Source organism: Lytechinus variegatus, chromosome 1 (assembly GCF_018143015.1).
Source record: "Lytechinus variegatus isolate NC3 chromosome 1, Lvar_3.0, whole genome shotgun sequence".
In the NCBI taxonomy this organism is placed as follows: domain Eukaryota; kingdom Metazoa; phylum Echinodermata; class Echinoidea; order Temnopleuroida; family Toxopneustidae; genus Lytechinus; species Lytechinus variegatus.
In genome coordinates, this window is record NC_054740.1 from 60,861,568 (window position 1) to 60,889,562 (window position 27,995).

General features: G+C 35.6%; 1 protein-coding gene across 1 annotated transcript; it reads right to left on the bottom strand.

The window, feature by feature from the left end:
• Positions 1 to 10: 10 nt before the first annotated feature.
• Positions 11 to 27,313, bottom strand: LOC121418697 (leucine-rich repeat extensin-like protein 5). Its single transcript, XM_041612713.1, has 6 exons — positions 26,803 to 27,313; positions 6,264 to 6,533; positions 5,692 to 5,718; positions 5,112 to 5,165; positions 4,362 to 4,776; positions 11 to 1,664 (listed from the first exon to the last, which is right to left on the bottom strand). The coding sequence occupies exons 1-6, from the start codon at positions 27,055 to 27,057 to the stop codon at positions 523 to 525; spliced, it is 2,163 nt and encodes a 720-aa protein (XP_041468647.1). The 5' UTR covers positions 27,058 to 27,313; the 3' UTR covers positions 11 to 522.
• Positions 27,314 to 27,995: the final 682 nt, after the last annotated feature.

Genomic DNA, 27,995 nt, shown 5'->3' on the forward strand with positions numbered 1-27,995 from the left:
TTCTTTAGTCATATACCTGTAAACAATTCATGTAAACAGGTTTGAGAAGCACCCATGTAAGCTAAAAAAAAAACAATTGTTATCAAATCAAGTGACTTCTGGGAAAGCATTAGAACAACTTAACCTTTAAACGCATTTATATGATGGAATTCTTGACTCATGAATAGCACAGCCATGATTAAAGTTCAATGCAACGAAGCAAAAACTGTGGTGTTGAGCAGTGCACGTAGCTGACCATACGAGTCATTTTACTCCAAACTTTAAGTTTGGTGTTAGTTCACCACTACTGATCGGGTGTTATACAGCATATTTGCTATTCAAAATCTAAATGTGTGTAATTTTAACACCTTAGGGTCTAGTCCTCTGGGAACATCAGCTGGTGTCTGTGTCAACACCCAGGTCATTCCAGAGCAATCACTCTGGGAGTTTACCAAGGTACAGCAGAGAGATCCCTAGGTACAGCAAACTCCAGTTGAAGATCTGCTGGGGTTTCCCCGATCAATGCTCACATCAATTGCTACATCACTTTGGAAGTTCACTGAAGTATGTATACCCACTGCTACTGATCATCTCCTGGGGTTTCTTTGCTGGAACAGGAAGGTTGTAGTAATTCTTTGTGGGTCTCTGCTTTTGGTCTGGTGAGTAATTCATGTAAACTGCATCTTCTTCTGCCTCTTCCCCCTGTTCACTGATCCCAGATACAGGAGGAAGAGTGGCAGACGACCGTGCTTCCATCGGTGATATCAGCTGCTTGGGATTAACCGGAAGTGTCGCACTGCCACTACTGGGTTTGATGGCTACTTTGGGTTTTAACACTGGCGGCTTTTTCTTAATAGTTGGTTTCAATTCAACATCGTCATACTGTCCCCCATAATCAAATTGGTGAGATGGTGAAGAGGGCTGCTGAACAAGTTCAGGAGGGGGAGGTGGCAGCTCTTCTTGTGGTAGCGATAAGGGACTTTTCGGGAAATTTGAAGAGGGAAGAGATGGTGGGCGTCGTTCCATTGCGGTATTAGAAGAGATGGCACCAGGGCCTGTGTTACTGTAGTCCTGTCCAAAATCCTCTACCACCGGAAGCTTCAAAGGTTTCTTTTGAGTTTTAGGTTTGGCCTTTGCAGGTTTCTTCTTCGGCAAGACAAAGGGCTTGTCGACATCCTCATAATCCCCACCAAAATCATCATCCCCCTCGTGAGAAGGGATTGGTATCTGTGGACGATGTTCAATATTTCCACCTGGTATTGGATGCCTTGGTCTTTCGCTTGGGGACATTTCTTCGTAATCATCACCATAATCTCCTGATGGCACAGGGGGTGAAATTATTGGAGGCCGAATGACACCAGGTCCGCTGCGTTTCCCCGTAAAATGAGAAGGCGTATGAATATTGTGCTTTTGAGGGAGTGCATTTGGATCCATTACTTCATATTCGTCATCAAAGTCCACATCTGTTGGCTGCCTGGGGGACATTCGTCTGACAGGGCTACTGGGTACGGGCGACATCTCTTCATAATTCTCTCCAAAATCACCCCCATCTTTCTGCGCTGGAAGATGTGGATTGAAATCGAATTTAGGTGGACTAGTGGGCCCTCGATGGGAGTGATCAAACTTGGAAGTGGTCGGCAGAGGAACATCCTCCCTTATCTGTTCGTTTGGATCGATAAAACGCTCTGCAAAGATTAACAAAAGACATGATACATTTGAAATGCTTAGATATCAAAACTGACTAAAAATCATATAGGGATTGATAATTGTATGAATAATTTGCTAGTTTCTACAACACACACTTCTGAAGGATCCTTGATATGTTGACAAAAATACTTAATTTTCTAACGGCATTTATCCAAATTGCTGAATAAAGAAGACAGATTGAACTTTAATTGCTTCAAGTTTGTCTGGTTTGCAAATTTTTAATATTCCCTGGCATAGTTTTGAATTACAACAACCCATCCCCACCCAAAGAAGGTCAGTTGAGACTGCAGTTCAGAGCTACTAACTTGCAAGATCAGTAAACAACAATATACCATTGTGATCATTGTCTTGCTGGAAAAATTCTTCAATTTATCATGGGATTCATATTTCACAAACTCATAGAGACATTCTTAGTATGTGGGAACTGAAGAAAGATATCATTTTTTTAAATCAAATAATGAACTAGAATTTTAATTCGTCATGAGGACGAATTAGGTGATCTGTCTCTGATTTTATGATCATGAAGCCAATCAGCATGTTTATTGAGATAAATATGATCATCATGATGAAAACTGAACTTTTCTTACGAAAAGAATATGTTGAATACTCTTGAAAAAGAGGGAAATGAGAATATGTGAAATACATGTAGGTGTAGGCGATACACATTGTACATGTTATAGGCTTATTAAAAACGATTTTAATCTACTTAATTGTGCGATATTTGAACTTATATACCTTGTAATGGTGATTAAGGAACATTTGCGAAATGTTGAAAAGAAAAAAAAAAGAAAAAAAAAATTATGTCCACTTTTGGGTTCGAACCGAGGACCCTAAGGACGCAAGTCTGATGCCTTACCCATTGAGCTACACGCTTCCCATAGACTTAACACATAAGCAAAACGAGAAGATCTGAAATCCAATTTTGCAAGTGAAATACGGGCATGATCCCGGCATCTGATCGGAAAATGGAGACCACATTGGCAATAGCTTACAATCTCAGCTACAACATACTCAAAGCTCAGAGAAAACCAACAAACAGAAATGGAGATATGGCTCGCGAAATAGAGGAATGTAAAATCCAGTTTTGAGAAAAAGTCATTTCCCATAGAGATTGCACACAAAATGAGCGAAAATGACATGCCTCTATAACTTGCAGAGCTACCAAGTCTCACGCATTGTGCGTGAGACTCACGCATTCAGGGTCCGTCTCACGATCTCACGCATAGCACCCATTTTTCTCACGCATCGGGACCCGACAGAAAAAAAGAGAAAAAGTAGCATTATTCGCCAGATTATACGACTGGCCGACCGCCTTCGCGTCCAGCCAGGCACGCGAGACGAATCGAGAGTGTACGTCAGCGCACAGCTAGTACGTGATACGATGAATCGCGTGCGTGCATCGCATAGTTTTGAAGCCCATTTCTCATGCGCGCGCGCCTTTTCGCAACGTACGAGTGTAAGTACTGGCCGCGCGCGCACAGAGACGTCGAGTCATGAAAATCTCACGCATAACATTTTTTTGAACTTGGCATCTCTGAACTTGCCATTTTTCAGGATGATCCATTCCTTTCAAAGTGAATTAAGCCATCAAATTAAGAAGGGCATGTTCTCAGCTACAACATATTGAAAACTGAGCGAAAATTGACAAATATTGACAGAGTTAGAGTCAAATTTGCATAATTATGATAACGTCATAAGTAGCAAAATGGGAATTTTGTGTTCCGACGCCATTTTGATGATGTCATGATAAAATTTCGGGTCAAATGAGACATGAAATCACATCTCCCATCCATACTCTATTCGAATATGAAAAAATGGGGGTCAAAGGACTACCTTAAGAGCTATAATGAATTATGTATAGGCATGTTTTTGCACATATATTGTCTATGGTTAGTGCGCACGTGCACGCGCGCGTGCTGTAAACTTTGATGGAGGCTAATTCCTTTATTACTTGTCGTAGAAGGTTGATCAAGGTATCAAATTGTTCAGAATTACATTATCGGTGCATTGATATGAAAAAAAAAAAGGCGATCCTATGTTATATAGTGCCGTTACGCGCGCGTAACTGTGCACGCGCAAATTTTTGAAATGCTTAAAATCACCTGAAACATACTCTACTTTGGTCAAAAAGCGATTTTGAGCATTTTAAAATTTTGACGCGCGCATACGCGCACGTCGTGACCTTTACATGACCTTTGATGACATGGACAGTTGACCCTTGACCTGAAGTTAATGTGATGTAAATATGGATAATTTTTGATAATTGATAATGAAGTTACGATTGATAATGTGATTTTACAAAATGGCGTCTAGATGACGTCATGATGACCTTCTGACCTTGAACTTGTTTCGTTCACATGACATGATAAGTCCCCATATCTGATGATATTTTGAAGATAATTGATGATGTAGATTTGGAGATTTTATGGTATGAAGAAAAGGGTGGAAAAATAAAAATTAAGAAATAAATAAATAATAAATAAAAAAGAAAATTCTTACGAAATTAATAGTTGATCTGTCGATTGACAGATCACCTAATAAATGAAAATGTGATGTCCAGTATCTGAGAATTGAAATGTAACATCTTAACCCACTGCCACCTGGAATCAGATTGCACCTGTACAAAGTCTGTGGGAATTTCAGTATTAAACAGGTTTCAAACAATGGCTACTTGCCTGGTGCTTTGGGCTTGCTTTCCTCTTTCCTCTTCTTCTTTTTATCCTTCTTTTTTGGTTTATCATCAGGAAGAGGAAGGCCCTTTAACTTATCATTAAGTTCTGCCTTGATGTTTGTTGACCCTTGGTTAGGTATTGCTGGAGGAGATCTATCAGGGAATTCATCTACAGGGGAGGTTGGAAAGGCCATGAAAGGAGATGGGATGCCTCTGGTTGGATGATGGGTGTCCGTGGGGAAGCTCGCTGCTCCTCGAGGCGGAGACGGCGGAGGAAGATTGGGCATATCATCAAGGGGTGACTCCGGTGGCGAGTAACCAGGATTCCCTTGGGCCTCGGATGCCGGGATTGTGGTGTTTACATATATAGGGTCATCTATGCCAGTCTGTTGAGGTTCCATTTCAATTTGCGTGTCACCCTGTCATAAGAGAAGGAAAAAGAACTGTAAGATGGGTGATCTTGACAGGACTGGCATAACAGTGGGTGTTTGGGAGGTTGGTGGAGGGAGGTTGGTGGATTGTAAACAATTTTCAGGTCTTAGTTGGCAGCATGCTGACTTGAGATTTACATGCCAAATCTATACAAAATCAATAATTTTTTATAGATATCATTAATTTATGACTTCTTCTCTCACAGGTTGCACACCATGCTACAAGTTTCGTACTTCAGTTTGTGTTTGTGTCTCAGAGATACAAACACAGATTCTGACAGCAAAATGAGGATCATCAGTGATATACAGTTATGACACCTCACCTGAAAATCATTGGGGTTTCCTCCATCGAATCCTTGATTCACATGTCGACCATTCTATAAGATAGAAAGAAATATTCATGAAAATGATTTGAAAAGACGGAATAAAAGCAAGGGATAGGAATAGGGAGGGATATATATATATATATAGAGAGAAATATATATATGTAATATATATACAGAGAGAGAGAGGGGGAAGCAGAGAGACAATATTCTGTTTACAAAATAATAAGCATTTACAAACTGCCAGTTAAAGCACATTAGATCTCCATATATTGATTGTAAAATAAAATAACTCTGATTTGATTGAACTCTGTTCACATTATGGAGTTTGTAGTCTACATCATTTTAAAAATCACTCTATTATTCTCCTTTTTTTCTTAACTCTTTTTTTTTTTACCTTTATGTTGAAACATATTCATATCAATTTATTCATTTATGCATTAATTTATTCATTCCTTCATTCATCAAAGCAGCAATTTAGTAATTATGCATGGCTATTACATGTATATGTTGTATGTTGTTTACGAAACTGAATCTTAGTTTAAAATTAACAAAATTAAAGAGTGAAGATTTAACTCACATTATCTGGTTTGGTGAAATCCTTATCCTGAAAATCACAAATGAAGAGAGAAAATAAAACATAAATGTTTCTTTTGATATTATTTTCCTGCATTTTGGTAGATTTGTGGATATATCATTATTGACTTTTAAACATTAAGATATATAAGATGTGCAAGGATAATTACATCATCTATTCTAGAAAGGAGTTATAGCTACATTGTGTCTTGGCCAAGCAACTTCGAAAATAGACACCAAGAGACCTTTTTCTAGTCAGCTACATTCAAGTTTGCTTCCAATGGGGTTACTGGGTCAGAGATCATATGACCTTAAGATGACCTTTGACCTCACCATGTGAACTCCAATGGCACTCTAACATAAGACCTGAACATGTGACCTCTTAACGAAAAGCACCAAAATAAAAATCTATCCAAAGTACATCCATTATTCAAGTTTGGCTGTGACCACAGCACTATGTACCAAGTGATGTATGGTCGGTGTATTGCAGGTCAAATTTAATGTTGACCTCAAATGACTTTTGACCTTACATGAATTTCTGAGCATATCAAAATCACATTTGATTCGAGAACTTACGACTGGTGATGGTGGGGAAGCTCTGCAGCAGTAGCAACATTTCTTTCTGCAGCTACATTTCTTCCTGATGCATATTATGATGATAATTATGATTGCTATTAGGAGCACTATACCAGCTGCTATTACAACATAGACCCAAAGATCGTCACTTTGACTCTCCTCTGTGGTCAGTGTGGTTATTAGGTCGGTTGTGACTTCAGACAATTCGGTAGTCACGATGGTGGTGGTCAGTTCTATTGTTGTCATGTTTGTGTCATTCTGGGCTGCACCCTGGATAGAAAAAATGAAGAAATATTCATTAAAAATATTGTGTCTACAAATGTGGATAGTATGGCAAAAAAACCCAGGAATGTTAAAACAGACACCAGTTGTTGGATCTCCAGGACCAGACCCTGATCAGCTCAGTTTTTAACATACACCCTAGATTCAAACACAACTCCAAAGAGTGTAAAAGAAACAAATAACACTTATTAGTCCGGGTGTTTCATAAAGGTGTTCGTAAGTTAAGAGCGACTTTAAGAACGACTGGTGATCCTTACTTACGCGCGTAACCATCGCTAATGAATATGCCATTTACTACAATAAAGGATCACCAGTCGTTGTTAAAGTCGCTCTTAACTTACGAACAGCTTTATGAAACGGCCCCAGGATTCTATCATTGTGTATGGTCAATCGTACTTTCAGCTCCTGGACCAATCCCTTAACTTTACGGTATGGAGCACAGGGCATGTCTTACAAATCAATGTGATTTATCTGATCAACCACAAGTATGAATGCAAGCAAGGTGAACATCTAAAATACATTTTTGTTCTAAATGTTTGACAAATTGGTGTGCTTCCTCTTTATGCAAGGAACATTGCCCAAATTTAAAAAAAAATGGTGACAATAATCAATGGGATTTCCATATTGATGAGGTCGATTGGATCAAACACAGCTCTTTGCAGGATGGGGACCTGGGTCCCTATCATAAAGGCTTCTTATAACAACAATTGTACCATTTCTATAACAAATTATCTATCAGCCAATCAGATTGAAGAATTTCAGTAGCTTTTAACTTTCATTGCAAATTTGTTTTAAGTCTTTATGAAACGGAATCTGGATCTCAACTATTTGACTCTGGGTTTTTTTTCAAAAGAGGGTGAACCATATGTGTTTTGTATTTCTGTAGCCAGGCGATAGGCACAATCAGTTCATTTTATAGAGCTAATTCCATTCTAAAAATATCATCTCTGGGCTATGTTCCACGCCTGAAATGAACACAAAAGTTGACTTTTGAAAAAACAGCATGTCCTGGTTGTGCAAAGAGCGATAGAGCATTCAGTCAAGTGCTGATTGGGCATTGTGAAAAGCATATAATTGTTCAAAGGAATGAAAAGATAAGGTAAATTGCTTGCTTGCATCGAATCATAACAAAGACGTAAACTGTCACTTGTTCCATTTCTTATATGCTTAAATACATGTAATAATAAACTTTATGAGCTTGAATTTAAACAGGAACTGTAAAATATGTAATTGATTATCAAAACCTAATCCTAAATTACTACCACTATTACTCCTACTACTACTACTACTGCTACTGCTGCTACTACTACTACTGCTACTACTACAACGGCTACTACTTCTACTACTACTACTACTACTACTACTACTACTACTACTACTACTACTACTATGGTACTACTACTACTAGTAGTGATACTACTACTAGTAGTAGTGATACTACTACAACTAATACTACTACCACCACCACCCCCACCACCACCATCACCACCAATGCTATACTTCTACTATTGCTTCTACTATACACTACTACTTATTCCATTTCTATACTACTACTACTACTACTACTACTACTACTACTACTTCTACTACTACTACTACTACTACTACTACTACTACTACTACTACTACTACTTATACTACTATTAAATACTTTTTAAATGCTTCAAGTGATTCAATAGTAGTTTTTCTAGTTTTCTTCTTACTAAAATTGTTGAATATGTTTAATGTAATTTGATCTAACCATACACCCACACGAGCAAACATTTAATTTCTGTAATCACTCCATCCCTCTGCGCCTCAGAATAGTTTGCTAGATAGATGGCGCATAATAAATGCTGTGTTTATCATTATTATTACCAATACTACAGCTACTACTAATACTACTATTACCACTACTACTACTACTTCTACTACTACTTCTACTACTACTACTAATACCACCACCACCACTACTAGTACTACTACTAATACTACTGCTGCTGCTACTACTACTGCTACTACTATACTATTACTACTACTACTACTACTACTATCACAACTACTACAACCACAACTACTACCTACAGCCTCTCCTCCTCCTATTATGTAGTACTACATTCAACAAAAATAACAATCATGATAATATTAATAATAACAACAGCAATAATAATATCAATAGAAAAAGAAAGGGACAATGAGAAAACGAAAAAATGCTGTTTTTGTTGTCAATAACAGTAAAAATACTAAATTAATGTAAAGGAATTATGCTTTATAATGTTTTACGCAGACATTTTTATTCATTTATGGTGTCAATGCTTAAAGACTTTAAATCTTAAAACAAGAATGAAAAGGTATTATATATTTATTCCTGTTATGATCTATCCAACAACTAGGCATTGAATTTCCATGCATGATATAAATTATCCCTGGAGATACTTAATTCAAAGTACATGATATTTAATAAAGTTACATCATGTTCAATAAAATCTTTTGATAGCATACAAATTGGACAATTAATGCGAAACTTTAAAAAGGAATTCCCTTTCAAGACAGATACAAGTACAGTCAATTGAGTTATTTTTTTATCTGGCAATGCCATTAAGGCCTACGCTCTTAGAATCAAACACTTCATTGCATTATTTTGTGGTGAAGATATAATACGTCCCTTAATAGTTCTTTCATCAAAATATGATAGCAACAATACGATGAGAGTTTAGAAAGGGTGGATACTTCACAGAAAGTGAAAATTGACCAATCCAGGGTCCCGAAAATTGCGATAGCCAAATACAGGTCATTGCACTTAATCATTAGAAAACACGATATAAAGTATGAAAATACATTCAATTCTTTTCAATCCAATTCATTTATTTCATTTCCATTCAAAACATATTTCAAAGTAATATAAAGCAATACAAATCAACTACAATTTTATAGAAGGGCATTCTTACTTCGTAAAACAGAAGAAAAACAACAGTATAATATAGAGCATGAATGGAAATTGTAAGGATCATGTGTTTCTTTCCCTCCTCACCCCTCAGCCCCACCCCTTCCACTCTACACTTGCACTCTTATATAAAGATCGTATTGTCAAATATAATTTGTGATTATTTTACGGGGGTTGCCACAACGTCGAGCTAAGCTTTTAGTCGAAACCCTTGCAGACTTTTAAATTCTCTGTTTTAGAAAATACGACTTTTTTCACATTTTTATTCTTGTTCAATATTTTGTTTATGTGTTATTCATTTTATTTGTTACTTTGTATAATTATGAAAGGGTTGCAGAAACAATAAATTAAATGAAATTAATGAAAAATTAACCGATCAGATGCGTTCCACATTAATTAATCACTCACTCAAATCATATCCTGTTAGGGGGGCCCATATTTCATAATCAAAAAGCCATTATAAGTCAGCTGGAAATCGATTCCTGTCAACATGCTGCACTGTAAACAACCTTTGAATTTGTATAAGTTGGTATATTTCCATACTCTCGTTTTCACTTTATAAATAGTAAAATATTGAAATTGTTTTCCTCAAATCGGTGTCTCAGTCTTACATATACAATACATGTGATTACCCACCATTTGAATATGCAAGAAGCTCGAGGTAGGATTTACTGCTTTGGTAGATACACTTTACCGTTACGCTATCTGATGGAAATGGTTTCTTCATTAAGTTTATCGACCAAATTTCTGCGGCACTCTTCCCAGGTGAGCTGAATCTGTACCCGGTCAGCATTAATTCCTTGAATGCACCGAACGCTGGAAGGCAGCTCGGGCTCAAGCCAGGGTAATAAAAGTGTGCCCACGAATAGATTGTTTTTAGAAAGATATATACTAATCCCTATTATTATTATTTTCAATATTATTATTAATTTCAGCATAATTACTATTATTATTGTTGTTGTTATTATTATTATTAATATCATTATTATTGTTATTATCATTATTATTGTTGTTATTATTATTATGTTTAGTAATAGTAGTAGCAGCAGCAACAGATCTAGAGGCAGTAGTAGTAGTAGTAGCAACAGCAGCAGCAGTAGAAGCAGTAATAGCATTGGAATGATTTTTTTTAATGTCGAACAAAAGTAGAATTATAAACCAGGATTCTCCCTAAAAAGGGGCATTTTGTATAGAAAAAAATGCCAAGCCCGCCAACCCCCCCCCCCAAAAAAAAAAGAAGAAGAAGATATCTTCACTCCCAATTAATGGTGATTTATATAAAGAAAAATTTGCCAAGCAAAAAAAAAGGTCCTCGCTTGCGTATACAGGACATATTCCCCCAACAAATATTTGTATGGCTCTCAAAGGAGGGGGGGTGTATGGGCAGGATGTGCCCCAAAGTGGATCGGGCACTAATCACAAACAAATTATGAAATGTAAGAGGGGTATTATATGACCTAACGTAAATATATTCGTCTAAAGCAAGGCTGATGTCAAAGTACATGAATATATGATCAAGAAAAAAATATTCTTTTAAATGATGACTAGTACTTGTTTTCTGCTTTGGAGCAGCTGAGAGATTGACAAACCCATAATTCGATCCATAATCGCCCTTACACCTGAACTTCATTCCTACGCCCATTCCAACTTGCTTTGGCGGGAATATAATGTGGTGAATTATATACACTGAAAAGTAAAAGTATGCATGGCATAATACACATATGAGATGGACATTTCATGATTGTTGAGAAAGTGTAAAAAAACAACAAAGTTTTCTGGCAATTTTAACTTGGTCTGTAGCGATGGTGATTTACTTAAATAATTTGTGAATTCAACGCAATAGTTGCAAAAGACTACATGGGTAATTCCCTTTCAGTTCCCAACTCAACCCTTTTAAACAAATACTGCTTAAGAAGATTCCAAAGTTCTCTCACAAAACAAATCCTAAACGCAGAAATTCTTTATCAAGATTTGTTTCTACACATAATTTAACAATAGTCTCTTAATATTTGAACTAACAAAATATTGTCAATTCTAATGAAAAAACACATATCTTATCTTGTTAAGTTAATCAAAAATTGATTTTTTTTTCAAATCGTAGGATCGTATAGCCATTAAATACATCGTAGAGGCGTCGCACAATCAGAGCAGGTACATCGTACAACATACGGACACCATACGTTTACATGCGGCATGGCATATAATGGACACCCTATACCATGAGCACAGGAACATCGTACTATACTTGTAGTGTCTCCGGATGACCATTACAACGCACATGTATCATGTTGTTTCGGCTTAAATAATATGAATCAGTTTGATTTAACATCTGTAACAATATCTTTAAAAACCTGGATTTATATTCGGACCTGGGAGATAATAGTCACTGAAAATGGATGCAGAGTGGGTTATTTTTCATTTGTGTTCACTTTCATGATGCTACGAGGGAGTCGATCGAAAGGTGCATGACCGAGCCGTAATTTTCTTGAGAACGGCCAAAAGTTGGTCAGATCGCTTCGCTCTCCCTTTAAGTTCTATGCGATCAGCAAACTTTGAGCGGGGTTTCCCAACAGCGCAACGCATACCAACCCAAGACGATACATAATCTATTTTTCTTGGCCTTCCTGTATTTATTTTGGCAGGTTATTGGAACATATACATCCTCTCACTCTTAGCAAAATAAAGTACAAGGGAAATAGCCATCTTCCCCTTTGATGCCCACATTAGGACATTCAAATGTTTTACCCTAAAAATAATCATGCTGGTCCTCTCATCGTTAAAAAGTATTCTTGACTACACTTACACTATAGGCCTATTATGCTCTTTATTCTGAAGAATGAACAATGGAAATAATAATGCACTAGTTATAAACCTCTTCACATTTGGTCTACGAGAATTGTTAGGGCGATCGCAAGGCGATCGTATTTCGTAGGGTAAACATCATAATCATATCAAACGATCTCATTAGGGTGGCGTGCGACGGTCGTATGATTTCCGTACGCATTTACAAGTTTTTACAGGACACGAGCATTATATCTATTATGTCAAGTTTAAACCGAATATGAGACTGTTACTTTGGTCATTTGTTCATTCATGTCGAACTGCGATATTATTTTGAAATGGTACACGAGCCAATTGGCTCGTGTACCATTTCAGGAACGGTTTTGAAGTGGGGGAGGGGGGGGGGGGGGCTGAGCCAATATGGGGAGCCGACCATGCAAAAACCAAAATACAATCAGATGGTCATTTTATGTTTTTTGTACACCGTTTTGGAAACTGAAGCTTACCAAGCCCCCCCCCCCCCTTTCCGAGGCCCCTGTAAATAAGTACAGTACATCCACAGCGGCATTAAAGGCCACTTTACTCTGAAAAAACTTTTGTAAGACTGGGATAACGTTCATGATCAGCGTACTTTTGCATAGTTACCATGCCACCACTGCCACCACACTGCAAAAACTCCGGACTTGATTTAACACCAGCCCGGAATCTATAAAAAAAAATTATGTCCACACCAGAGAAGTATTGAAACAACACCAGTTTGGAATCAAATCGATGCCGTTTTAATGCTAATTGATGTTGTATAAACACCTAGGCATATCTGGTGGTAGACCAAAGCCAAACTGGTGTTGTTTAACACTTCTCTGGTGTGGACATACATAGATTCCTGGCTGGCGTTACATCAACACCAGAGTTTTTGCAGTGCACGATTACTACCCCGACCATTACCACCACCACCACTACCATCACCACCACAGCCATCATCATAAGAATAACCACCTTTCCCATCACCACCACCACAACCACCACCAATTACCACCAATATCATCCCCATCGTCACCACTATCATCAACACCATCGGCATCTTGATGAATTATCTACTTTCATTATTAATCTTTAAAGGGGAAGTTCACCCTGAAGAAAACTTTGTTGTAAAAATAGCAGAAAAAATAGTAAAAAATATTGGTGAAGGTTTGAGGGAAATCCGTTAAAGACTAAGAAAGTTATTAGACTTCAAAGTTTTGGATTTGTGACGTCATAAACGAGCAGCTGCCCCATGTGTTATGTAATATAAAATGCATGAATTTCAAATTTTTTATGGTTCCTGATGACTTAATTTTGTTTTCTATTCATGATCGGATGTGAAATGATTTGTCTATTGATATACAAAAGGTACAGTGAAAACCATTTTCAATTTTCTGAGAAAATGACATTTGATTAATTTTTTACCATTTGCTATGTAGGAATGCTACTCGCATATGACGTCACAAATCAAATAATAGAAATTCTAATAACTTTTTAATTATTTGATGAATTTTTCTCAAACCTTCGGCAATATTTTTTATTATTTTTTCTGCTATTTTTACAATGAACTTTTTGTCAGGGTGAACTTCCCCTTTAATTACGACTTTCTGCTTAATTAACACACTTCGTTATTCCCATGTGTTTTGTTCTGGACTGCATGTCGAGCATAATGACAGAAGTTCTTTGGTAGTTTTGTTAGATGAATCAGAATCGATTTATTGTATTTTGAAGTTACTGTTTGGTTGTATACTAAAAATAAATGCTTTGTAATTTATCTTCAGTCGAAACAAATGTGTAGCCGGCTTTTGTCATGTTATATATCAAACTTTTTTTATTCATTTCGAATGTAGAATAAAAAATAAACAAATAAACAAGCCATCACCACCATCAGTGAGATAAACTGATTTATTGCGACCCTATTTCCTCTTTGGTTATTTGTGAAATTTCCAAATATAATAAAAATCACATCAATAGAACTACAAAAATATAGTAGACTTCGGACTGTCATTGAAATATTCCTTTTTCATCGCTTCGGTGAATTGAGTCACCATTGTTTACCGAGCATAAATATGATGAAGGGGAAATATGAAACTGCGGTATGCACTCACGCACAGTGACACATGTCTAACAATGTTGTATATAGGCTAGTATGCAGAAACGTCGGAACGTGCAAAATACACAATGCAGAGTCTGAAGTATTGAGACTAGTTTACTCGTGTAGTTTGTCTGTTCTCATTTAACAAAGAGGGGCGGGGGGTCTTCTTTTTATTTGGCAACCAGTCAATTTGACTATTTTCGCCATCACAATTTTTTTTCTTTGAAAAAAAATAATATGTATAGTATTATATAAATAAAAAATCCAATATTGATTTCTTTTATTTATTTCTTCTTTTTTAATATTCTTGTCTCTTTTCTTTCGTTTTCTCTTTTTTTTATCAAGGTACTTGGATTTAAAGTCGAGTGGGTCTGAACAACAACGTCAGTGAAGTCTCGATCTTTCCCGGGACAAGACGCCTTTAAATCCTACCTACCTACTTTGGGAGACAAGCCCTTGTAGGATGGAAAGTGGAAAGTGATTTTGGGTGAGTTGGGGGAAAGATAAAGAAAAAAATATACATATATATATATATATATATATATATATATATATATGTATAAATACATAGAGAGGGTTTGGAGTCTATAGTCTCCATCCTAGACATGGTATTGTAGTTTTGTGTATTCAATTGTCAAATTTGAGTCTGTGTTTGTAGACTATAAACAGGCCTACACAAGAACTCCCCTCCTCTAATGTCCTATTGTTTAAAAAGATGAATAAAAAGTTGTTTAAAAAATGAGACCTCGATTTGGTTATTATTTGGTTATTGTTCATGAACAGGATATAGCCCTGGTATTTACAATGACCTTGCCGTTCTAAATAACAAGTTCCTTTATAATGATCCATGGGGGAACTGATTTACATGGAGCACTATGGGTCGAGGAATACATTTCATTTCAAATTCGTTATCGTGATCAGCCGCTGATGGTTGATTCCGTTGTGGGATAACACCAAGGAGATATCGACTTGATCACTCCAATCTATAGAAACGGAATGAAACTGAAAGTTAGATCTTGTCATTTGAAAGTTTTTTTTCAAACAAAGGAGAAAGAAAACATTCCTCTGTAAACATGGCAAACTAATGTGAAATAGTATATTCACGCTTTTGTTTCTTCCAGAATTGACTTTTGCAATTCACTTTTATATGGCCTGCCTGAAAACAATAAATATAAAAAAATACAAGTACATGTACCGCAAAACAGCGCAGCCAGACTTATCTATCATGCGTGCTAAAGGTAAAGATCCCATAAAGCCCTTGTTGTCGCACTTGCAATGGTTGCCTATATACAGGAGAGAATTGTTTGGGTGCGTTACCATGGTAGCTATGATGGTTATTAATATGATAGATTTGTTCTATAACCTTAATTTTCTTCGGAAGTCATGCTATCATGCGTGTGCATTGTACTTTATCAGGAAATAAAAATGTGCTGAAAAGTAAAATGTTTTGAAACTATGAAAAATTTGAGTCCTTGGCATTTTTTTTCAGTTATTCCACCAGGAAATATTTCATAGCAACATATTTTACACTTAGTAGCAGGCTATAAACCATTGGTTTGTGAACGAAATAGAATATGCCTAAAGAGCAGACATTAACTTAAAAAAAACCTTTAGGGCTCACAGTGCGAAAGCCTATACAATATAATTAGTTAATAAAGTTAACAAATAAATATATCATCTTATATATCTTGAATCTTGTTTCAGACACATCAATGGTAAAAATGAATTCAAAAATGAAACTATATCAGATTAACAATTCTCGACAAACAAATTTTGGGGCACGAACGGGTAATTATCATAAAAATAATAATTTGTCTTTATACATCCTCACAAAAAAATCATCCTACCACCTGGGGATCCACATGATGAAGTGATAGCTATTTGAGATGGAATATTGTAGAAAAATGTATAAATAATAATGATGATAATAAGGATGATAATAATAATCATATTCTAATGCGCACAAAATAACCCAAAGAATGCTATAGGCGCCATAAAGTTCAATATAAATTCAACATAATAAACAGTAAATTAGAAAAATATTGAATCATACCATGGATTCATGGGGGTATTATAAAGAAAGAAAGTAAAGAAGGGGCGCCAATCTACTGCATATTCCCGAACGTTTGTCCGGCGAACATTTGGTATGTCAAGCAAAATTGTCCCGTTTTAAAAGTAATAATAATCAGGTAACATTAATCATAAAGAGGGTAGTTTTAACAAATATATTTGGAAGGCAATAATTTTGTTTATACTTTGTCCAATTATTTATTTATAATATTTATAGTGATCATACCTGCTAAAATTTGGAAAAGCGTTTTATTCCAGAACAAGTGGAACGCCCTATAGCAGTCTTGCCTGCATTACGCGATTTAATATAGCAGCAGTGTTGACTTCGAAAACGACTATAGAATAATTAATCACAAAACACACCATTCATATGATAATAAAATACTACGTTAATTGACCCTAAATTACATTCGACCTTGATTATATAAGACTTGTGCAAGAAGATCAGCGATTACTGATTACACTTATGTCCACATTTCATGAACTAGATCCATGAAGTTCATTGACCTTAGATGACCTTGGTCATGTGACCTAAAACTCATGCAGGATCTTCACTGATACTACATAACTCTTGTGTCCAAGTTTCATGAACTACATGTAGATCGCTATACCTTTAAAGTTATGATATTTCAAAAAATTAACCTTGTTTATTTGAGTCCCCTAACATAATCGAAGTTCATTGACCCTTTAAAGTTTAATGCCCTTTGACCTTAGTTATGTGACCAGAAATGCGTGATACTTGATTATTCTCATGTCTGTGTTTCGTGAACTAAATCTATAACATTTCAAAAACATAACCTTAGCCTTAGGTTAAGATTTCAATGTTGATGACGACGACGACACCGCCGACGTCGAAAAATTTGCGCCTATTTGAGAAAATTCCCCTTTTTTCAAGAAAGCAAACAAACATATGGTGGATATTGATAGCCTATAAATGTATTTATGTATGAATCAGTAGAAATCGTTCATGCTTTAGCAAATTTACATTCTCTTGAGACTCATAATTTCCTTTTATTTACTTTTTCGTATTGAACAAATATGATGGAAGGATAAAATAATTGTAACTCCGTGCAATATTGTATATATAAGTAAATATTTAAAGATAACTAACAAATATTTCGTACATGACACGTGACTGGTTAAACTAGTTCCAAAAACATCGCCATGAGAACTAATTAGACCAAAGTCTAGAATGTTTGAATATTAAGTTGTTTTATTTAATTGATTTGTGGTATAAACCATGGAACCTTGTAATATCGTGCTTCATGACAATATGTGAACTAAGATGCCTTGACGTTAATGAAATGGGCGTTTTCGGAAACCACGTCAAAAAAATGGGGGCGTTTGGTAAACGAAATATAGGGATGAAACCACCATCATTTTCGATTAATAACAGTTTTAATGTTTATCTTTATTTAATTTTTTCTTGTTTCCTTCATTTTGTACTCTTATCGTGCAATAATTCTTGTAAATATTGTAATTTTTCAATAAAAACAGAATTATATATTTTTAAAATCGTTTAAAGCGATATTTGGAGGGACAGAGAACAGGAGAGGGGGAGAGAGGAAGAACGAGAAAGAGATAAAGGTGTAATGAGCCAACAATTTTGAGGAAGCCAGATATGGCGTATCGGGCAATTTTTTTTTTAGTACAAAAATCCGATTTTATGATAAATATGACATAATTTTCATAGAATATAATCATAAATCACCCTTCTCTCTTGTTTTCCCTTTTTTCTCTATTTTTTCTTGGTAGTGAACATTATTTTTTTTGGGGGGGTCCATGCCCCCATAATGTACGCCAGAGAGAGAGAGGGGGGAAAGCGGTGAGCAAAGGAGCGAGATACATAAGTGATTTTAATGTTTTAATGTAGAGAGAGACAGGATAGAGATGGAGAGAGAGGACGAGAAAGAAGGAATGAGAAAATGCTAAATGTTCGTGGGAACAGAGACTGCAAGACAAGAGATGTCGAGTTAAGGTGGATAATTGATTCTAATTTATAATACTTTCCACATGGTAAAAGTTTCAATAGGCAATCATGCACATAAACAAAAATACTGATAATTGTACACTGATGATCCATTCTAAACCACTGTGAGGCCACATAATAATTTATCCTCATGTGAAATAAGTATACATAACTTATTTAATACCAAAAAAAATCATACACTCATCAACTAATTAATAAACAAAAGTGTACTTCTATATACAGTTAATTTTCCTGGTTATATGTTAAAATGCTTAAAAAAAACGAATTAAGAGAAGAGAGGTTTGTGGTATATTGAGTGTTTTTAAAACTCTATAAAATTTTAGTACGACTAGAATGTCCCACTCATCAGTTCTTAAAGATTACAAATTACTGGTTGGGAACAAGTATTTCCTTAAATTATTTTATTGGTTACGTTAAATATCAGTATTCATTAATGAAAGCTATAATTAGTTTAATATCAATTAGATTAATAGTGCTTAAATTGTTTAATTGGTTACGTTTCACATTAATAGTTATTAATGAAAGTTAATTAATCAATAACATAAATAATTTAATTCATTTAATCTTGTACAAGTTACCATGCAACCCGAACAGAAGTATACAGCATGTACGAGAAAGTGGTCGCTTAAATTTTCGTCAAAATCTGATGTGAAAGAATAGTATACATTCGCCAATCTGGAGGTTTTCCTTTACATCTCGTGCCTGTAAGGGCAGTCGGCAAGAGCTCACATTCTCTCATGTAATTCATTACACAAAATAAATGAAATCACAAATATTTTTAATGTTCTGCTCAAATAATTTTTTTTAATCGCATGCTGCACCCTTCATGTATCGTGTCATATTATGTTATAAAAGAATAGATCCTTTCAAGCATGCATATAAGGGAAAATACTGACTTGGTTTACATATAGCGGCATAAAATTGTGATCCCAGATTTTAAACAATGATGATGTCATGAAACTACATTGTATTGTTCTCTGGATATTGAAAATACTTCCTAAATATTCAGGAAGGCAACTGGTACGGGAACTTTGGATCCATTTACGCGGGCATTCCATTTGTCACGTAATCATGTGTAAAGAAAAATATAAAATCGCAAGGGAATTTCCTTTCTCTTTTAAATTCCACATAAGAGATTAAACCTCCACTGCTTTACTTCTAAAATACCAGTGCTGCGGATCAAGCAATTAGACATGAATGGATAAGTTAATGGCAAATTTGAGACTATTTTACCCATCGATCTGAATATTCGATAATATTCATATCAGTGATTACCAAGCAATGTCATCTTTATAAAGTATCTTTAAAGAGACAAAACCTGAAACGAAATGGAAGCAGAATGAATATTAGATTACTCACTTTCAACAATCGGTTAATATGTAAATATATATTTGCTTACACTGCAAATACACCAAATATACAACAATATTTTTTTCGAGGTTAATAGGAAATGAACTTTCAGTATTATGACCACACAAGACAAGCTATGCACTCTCATCTATAACATGAAACAAAACTTGACATTCTCGCGACACAATGTTGAGCGTTTCATTAACTTTTCTCATTCGACAAGAAAGTTGTCAGATATGACAACTTTCCTTGGTTATGATTGGCACACATGACCGACTGTTACTGTGGTAACTGGTAAACATCCAACAAGTCCTTCCATGAAAAGTTCTCCAGAAGTTCAGATTTTGAGATTCCTTTATAAACACTATCATTAACCATTGTCAGATTTATTTTGAAGAATACCAATTAATACTCAATTGATGACTAAATTTGGGAAGAAAACATCAATTTATAAAAATAAAAAAACTAAGAATTGAGAAATACACATCTACTCACATATTCAGGGAAATCAATTTTTGAAATGTAAAAAAAAAGATTTTTTGCATGCTTTTCAACCATAATCCGGAAATTTATAGTCTGTCCTATCCGGTGCGTTTCCAGTACGAATGGGTTAAGGTCCGTCTCTAAAATATTAGTCATCATTGTATAAAAAAAACCTTAACCCATTTAAATTGACTTTAATTGGTTTTCTGTCTTTCTTTCACTGACAATAGGTAGTTTTCGCATTTACTATGGGGAAATTCTTTACAACGCATCTATTCCTTTAAAAATGCAATTAAAATCACAATGGAGAGATGAGAGGCTTTTGTCGAAAGTTGGTTGCACCTGACGAACAATCGCAAATATGTCGTTGTCTAGAGGACAAGAGATTTTGATGCTGTCCCGGTCCACCAACTTTCGACAAAAGCTTCTCAGCCCTCCATTGTGATTTTACTTGCATTTTCAAAGGAATTGGTGCGTTGTTGATAGCTTCCCCGTAGTTAATGCGAAAAGTCCGACTATGTCTTTTCATTAATATTCAAGTTAATCATGAAACAAAATAAAAGATCCTTTTTCATCGAATACAGGGCTACTCGGTATTGCTCATATACTGTCATTCCACAAGAAATTTCCCATTATTGCTTTTTTGAGAAGCCAGAAATTTTCATCCCAATTACCGAAGTCCAATTTGTAGGAAACACGACGGCCGCAAATTACATGCGTCATAATAATTGTGGCCTAATACGTCACATTGTTTCTTACTGCCTCTATAATTTGGCCGGGGATTTTGGACGGAAATTTGTAATGGCTCAAATTTGCACAAAATTTTATGTGAATATTATGCTTTTTTTTCATACCAAAGAGCAGATAAATAATTTGGACATCAGTTGTCTAATGAGCAATTTTTTTAAGGGGTCAGATATATCTAAAGTGATACGAGCTAGCGAATTAAGCGAGTAAAAATTTTGACCTCTTTTTTTTATCTCTTTCCCATTCTGTTTCTCTTTTTTTTATCTTGAAACTCCCCCCATTATGTACGCCAGCGTTTAACATTATAATTACCTATCAATCTCATTTTGCCCCTTCTTTTCACTCCTCTTTCTATATCTATATCTCTCTGCTATCCCATCTCTTTCAAGCTTTCTCGATCGCTCTTTGCAACATTTCTCTTACATCCCCTTCTTCTCCACTTCCCCTCTATAATATATATCTTTACGAAATCTCTTTTTTTTCATTTTTCTTTCCTTCTTTCTTTTTCTTTCTTTCTTTCTTTCTTTCTTTTCTTTCTTTCTTTCCTTCTTTCCTTCTTTCCTCCTTTCTTTCTTTCTTTCTTTCTCTCTTTGCTGCTTTATTGTTTGTTTCAATAGACCAGTTCGCAAGTGCATTCTGTTCATGAGCAGTATATAAAATGTCATTCGAGATAAACCATCAGATGGATCTCAAAGTCACTGATTTGATGATTATTCACACGTTCCTCTTCTCTTTGATCACAGCCACTGAGAGTAACAACAAATCATTATCATCGGTATTCGACAGTATAGCTTATATAATAGTTAATGTGCCAAAAGTGGACAATACAAAAATGCGATTTCCAAATTTGATCAATGACGTACCGTTCTAATCACATGGTCTATGCCATGTTTTTTTTTTCTTAGCATTTGAGTACAACAGGATACTATGCAAGGAAAGTATAATTATGCAGTATCTCCATTTGAATGTGTTAATGCTCATCCTTATGAAAAAAAAATGGGAAAGGCCATTCGGAAAAAAGTTGATCATTCACTAACTGCGAACTGGATTATTGTATAACTTGCTTGTTCCCAGTTTTGCTGATTTTCTCTCCATTTTTTCTCACTTATTCAAACCGTATGGACTTCCTCATATTGTTTTCCTAACACTTTCCACATCCATAAGTGTATTTCCTATCTAGACTTAGAACAAAATGACAGAGGCGTATGCAGTTAAGAGCACCAATAGTTTCGATACCTATTTCCTTTAGAAAACCCAATACAATTGTACAGGATTTCCCGAAGCACCTAAAACCATTGTGCAGTACAGTACTTAACTCTGATGGCTGCATTAAAAGTAACGTATTTACTGAGGACAAGCACACAGAAATTACATATTTTTTCATTGTCATCATAGTTTTATTAGTTTTCATTTTATTTATTATTTGTCTACTTTTTGATTGATTGATTTATTAATTTATTCTACTATATTGCGTTTCTTGTTGGTTATTTATTCATGTATTCATTCATTTATTCACATATTTATCCATTTATTCATTATTTTTGTTGGGATGATCAATTATTCTTACCATTTTTTCTCAATCATAGTTGCCATGCCATTGATTTAATACTTGAATTTGTGAGATATCTCGGTGTGCTGCTGGCGGTCTCAGTGATTGGCATGGGGGGCACTTAATAAAACTTTCTATAATAACAATTTTGTATTAACAATCAAAAGCTACTAAAATTCTTTGATCTGATTGGCTGATAGTAAAACTGTTATAGAAACTTTGCATTTGTTAAAAAAAGTCTTCTTTGTCCGTTTGTACGTCGTCTAATTCATTTTGGCCATCGGGGCACCAAATTTAAAACTATTGGTACATTGCATGTAGGGCCATATTCAAAAGCGTTGCTTTTTAAGACACCTTAGGTCATTCATGTCCAAATTATAGAAGAAAAAATAAATCAAATCAAATCAATTGTGCAAGTTGTATGTGTAGTAGGTTTTCACGATACACCATGTATCATTCTTGGGCAAATGCTGATCCTGAGAAGTACCACCCAAACTCGACGTTTCGACACGTGTGTTCTTGTCGTCTTCAAGAGAATGTGGTTTTTGGTACAGTATGTGCTTTCTAGTTCTCGATATTCCCTTATGAATGTATGTATGTATGTATGAAAGGGTATATGTATGTGTATATGTATGTATGTATGTATGTATGTATGTATGTATGTATGTATGGGTTTTGATGATTTCAATGTATCATCCATCCATTCACTCATTCATTCATTCACTCACTACCCCCACTCACTCATTCATTTATTAATTCATTCATTCATTTATCCATTCAAACATTAACTATTTATTCATTTATTCAGACATTTATGTATTCATTCATTCATTCAGACATTTGTGTATTCATTTATTCAGACATGCATTCGGTTGAGTCAGACATTTATGTATTCATTCATTCATTCAGAATTTTATCTCATTATTCATTCATTCAATTAGTAGGTCATTCATTCTATCAATTATTCATTCATTTAAATTCATTGATCACCTCCTCAATTCATTCTAATCAAAATACCTATCTATCTTCTTTCACGATCTTCTTTCTCTTCTATACTTACACGCTCCCACTTACGATTTATTACGGTTTTAATCAAACTTTAATCACGCTGAAGATTTCCAGCGATATGCTTTCACATAAAACTTGACAGGCCCTTTACAGTTCTCGAAAAGCATGAAAAGAGGGCAATAATGCCATTAGGTCAGCTACAATAAAAGAAAGGAAAATTAAATGCAGGGAACCAAAGTCCAAAATGAATCTAAAAGTGAAACTAACGGTTTATTCAGCAACGATTATCGCTCTCTATCCATACTATATTTATGCGTCCAGTTTGAAAGAATAAGTATTCTCGACAGAAGAGCTGTCATTATTCTAAGTCATGTATTGAAGTCTCTTTTCACATTAAAAGAAAATATTATATACTTGATTTCAAGTATCTTCATCATGTCTGTAAATCCAATCTCTGTTATTTTTTTCCTGGCTGTACCTCAAACTCTTAGAATAATTCAATTAGGGCCATCTTGTTCGTAACGACGTAAGAGAAAAATATGTGTACTGAAGATGGTGATTTATACATGTTTAGAAATGCTATTAACATATTTTTTCCGATACTGGACAGACAGGACTGTATAATATCACAATTCAATTGCATTGAATTTGTCGGGAGATACAATGCCCCCTTCAATCAAGTCATTTCTTTTGCTATCATAATATAGTCACGAGATCGGACACTCTTTGCTGATTCGCTGATTTGATTGGTTGTTGGTTTTTTGTTTAGCATATTGATTTATTTTATTCTATTTGTTTGATTTTATTGTTCCAGAATTATCCAGCTATTTATTTTTACCATCAAACAATAATGAAACAAATTTACCATTTATAAACCTTTCATTATTTCAAAATCATAGAAATCACTCATGTTCGCCAAAACTGAGAACACGAGTGTTAGCAATAGCAAATACTAATGGTTCATTTCCGATTCGTCTAATGCCAATTCTACTATCATTTGGACTACCGTCACTTCGTCAACTCACCACATGGTCTACTTTCATTTAGTCTAATGCCATTCCATATAATAACCAGTTGGTCCAATAACCATTTAGTCTGTATACCATGTGGTATAATTAAACTAAAGTGTTAATTGTTGAAAAACATGTAAAGGAAATAGGTATTAGACCAACTGGTTAATAAACGAAATGGTAATAGACGAACTGGCGATTAGACAAAGTGATGATTGGACAAAATGGTTGTTAGACAAAATGTTGATGGACGGAATGGCATTAGACTAAATGAAGTTAGACCATGTGGTGAGTGGACGAATTGGAATTTACCATACCAATTCCCTATGGTTCCTAATTTAGATCTTTGAACTTATTCATTTCTACTTATTGCTATCTATTTCATCAATTGGTAAAAAAAAATTGATTGCAATCCAAACTTTCTGAAGAATAACTACATTGGACGTTTAACAAAATGATCGAGAAGTTTGGTTGTAGCTATAGTAATTTTTCTGAGGCTCCATGAAGACTCATAAAGAAGATTAATGAAAAAATAATAGAAAAGTCATCACCTAACCAATTAATGCCCTATTTTTACTATTTTTTTAAATCAATTCAAATGTTGTTCGAGTTATTGTAAAATGCAGGTTCCATTTCAAACCTTTTAAATTATTTTGTGTGATGTACATTACATTGTTCTCATGATTATTTTATTTCTAAATCGATTCGCAGCATGAGCTGAATATCAAAAATCTTGCCCCCTCCCTGGCCCAGCCCCCCCCCCCCACCTGTATGTCTTTGGTGCATGCTCATGCTTGCTTTTCTTGCAGCAGCTGTATAGTCATTGAGTGCAAGAACTCTATTTACTCAACATTGTTTTAATGAATGTTTCTGTAGGTCTATTACGAAAAAGGAGGATCATTTTTGTTATACGCCCTACATGTATGTCATGAAACTTTCAAGTTTGAGGCTGCAGAAAAGAGAACAGCCACATTAGTCCCTAAATGACAAGCAGGTTTATTGTATATATACCCAAGCATTTAGGGCATATACATAGACCTATATCTACAAGGTGTTTTGGAACAGTTTTGAAGGGGGGCTGACAAATGGCCCTGGGAAGCGGAGTTGCTGAAACACCCCCATTTTTTTAAGGAAAGATTTTCCAGTGGTGCTGCATGACTTATACACAATAGGCAGTGCCCCCTGGAAATCAGCTTAGTAGGCTAAAACGTAGAAATTTTTACAAATTCACCTTCCTTTTGCTTGTCAAATTTTCTTACCAAAATAGCCTTCAATTCGGACGAATTGTTGATTTTTTTTTCAAACCAATAACGGCCCCCTCTTCAAAAATCGTTTCCAGACCACTGAGCAGCTGGGGATGACCGTGCAAAAATTCACTAGCAGATGGTGATTTTTATTTTTCTTGTTGTTGTTGTTTGTTGAAATTAATGGCGACCAGTCATATTTGACTATTACTGCCAACTCGTTAGGCCAACTATTATTTTCTTTTTTTTTCTTCGATGTGTCTTTAAAAATCGTTCCTCTCCTTCTTACTTTCTGTACACGGCTATATACACGGTTCTGTGGCCCCCGAGTGGCCCAATACCAGGGGGGGCCACTTACATTGACGAGTGGATACCACGCGCGATCCCCCAAAACATAAAAAGGATGTCTTTTTCACGATAGGGCACGTTACGTACGAAACGTGATAAGGGTATCAAATACACCAAAATAATGAAAAAAGGGTATCTATTTTGCTAGGAAAGCTATGTATTTAGGGTCAAATTTTCGGGGATGATAATACAAAATTAAAATGTTTGATAAAACTATGTCTTCCCGGGATGTTGCCCCCAACACTACGTGTTTAGAGTCCGATTTGCGCGAGTTGTGGAAGGGGAGGCCGTACAAATGGTGTGTAAAGGTAAAACCGACCACCGACGGAGCCGTACGTGACAATATATCGCTGTACTTGTTTAGGGGTTCATTTCAGGGAATACTTGCCAAGAGTATTGTTTTGTTTTCAATACTTGTTAAGGGTAGGGTTTCACACGCCAATACTTGTTAAGGGGTGCATTTTCAGAATATGGAAAATATGTGTTTAGGGGGGTTTAGGGTGCTTTTCGAGACCCAAAGGTCGCGCATGGTATCCACTCGTCAATGGAATTCCCCCCGGGCCGGATACATGGTCTTGACAAACATTGTGATGGCAAATACAAATTTATTGGGAATGTGCAATAGTTAGTTTACTCACCAATTGAACACAGCAAAGAAGACTGAAAATACCTATCCATAGGCATATGTACATGTGTTGGAGCTTTGAAATTCTATTTACTCGCCTGGGTAAACAACTACAATAAACGCCGTGTTTTTGTGTCCTTAAATGCGAATCCTGAGTTTGAGTTGTGGAATCGGCATTGCACTTATTAGTACACCGAGCTTTGCAAACTTCCGAGCTATGTCCACCGGTTAATGCAGGGGCTGGGCCCCGCAGCCAAGCTCCCTCCATGCCGTCCGTCTCCCGAAGAATTGGAGAACTTTTCGATTACTCCTCAATGAGATTTCAGTCTAATATGTCCATTCTTATACATGAAAACTACTTTGAAAGTGCCTCATGAACAGTTCTCTGGTTTGAAATTATATCCAGGTATATTAGTGGTCGAAACAACTTAAAATTAATCTGTAACGTTAGTCTGCCCACTTCCATGTCGCTATTACAACTATACCACTGCAGCGCGAAGAACGGAACTTCAAAAGTTTGAGGAAGTAGATCACACAAAATGTGAATGTGTGGACAAAGGTCCATTGGTATCGATAAGGGAAAGCCCCTTATGACAAATACAATGACGAAATGAACAGGAATGTTCTGATTGGACGAAACTTTGATCATGAGAATCTTCTCAGAAGACCATGCCTGTCTCGTGTCCAATAACCACAGACCTTTTTTTATTTTTTCATTTTTTTTTATTGAAACACTCCCTTTTGCGGCTTTCTTCATAAGATTAGGAAAATTGAAAATAAAATGCTGGAATAAAATGATAAAACGTTACGTTCTCTGTATTATCATAGAGCTATAGCTCTATATGGTATTATTAAGTGAGGCAATGTAATCTAGTTATCCATGGGCATTTCCGTAAAATAATCAACCTTTTTGTGGGCCTTTTCGTACTCCTAACCCCTATTTTTCTCAAGTTTTACTCCACTTCGTAAACTGACCAAGTCATGGTCGTTTGAAAACAATTACAGACTGTCATAAGAAACAGAAATCAGAGACAGAAATTATCATGAAGGTTCCAATGTGGGGTCGGACGTACATAATTTAATGGAATCGCTACACTGCAAAAACTCCGGTGTTGATTTAACACCAGCCCGGAATCTATATCATGTCCACACTAGCCAAGACAGTGTTAAAGAACACCAGTTACGTTTTAATCTAATACCCGAAAG

What these genes read in the sequence shown, in the direction of transcription:
- LOC121418697 (XM_041612713.1), bottom strand. Translation starts at nt 27,057, where the DNA reads ATGGAGGGAGCTTGGCTGCGGGGCCCAGCCCCTGCATTAACCGGTGGA. An exon ending in GAAACCCCAATGATTTTCAG is followed by an intron (nt 4,777 to 5,111) that starts GTGAGGTGTCAT and finishes CTCTTATGACAG; the next exon opens with GGTGACACGCAAATTGAAAT. An exon ending in AAGCAAGCCCAAAGCACCAG is followed by an intron (nt 1,665 to 4,361) that starts GCAAGTAGCCAT and finishes TAATCTTTGCAG; the next exon opens with AGCGTTTTATCGATCCAAAC.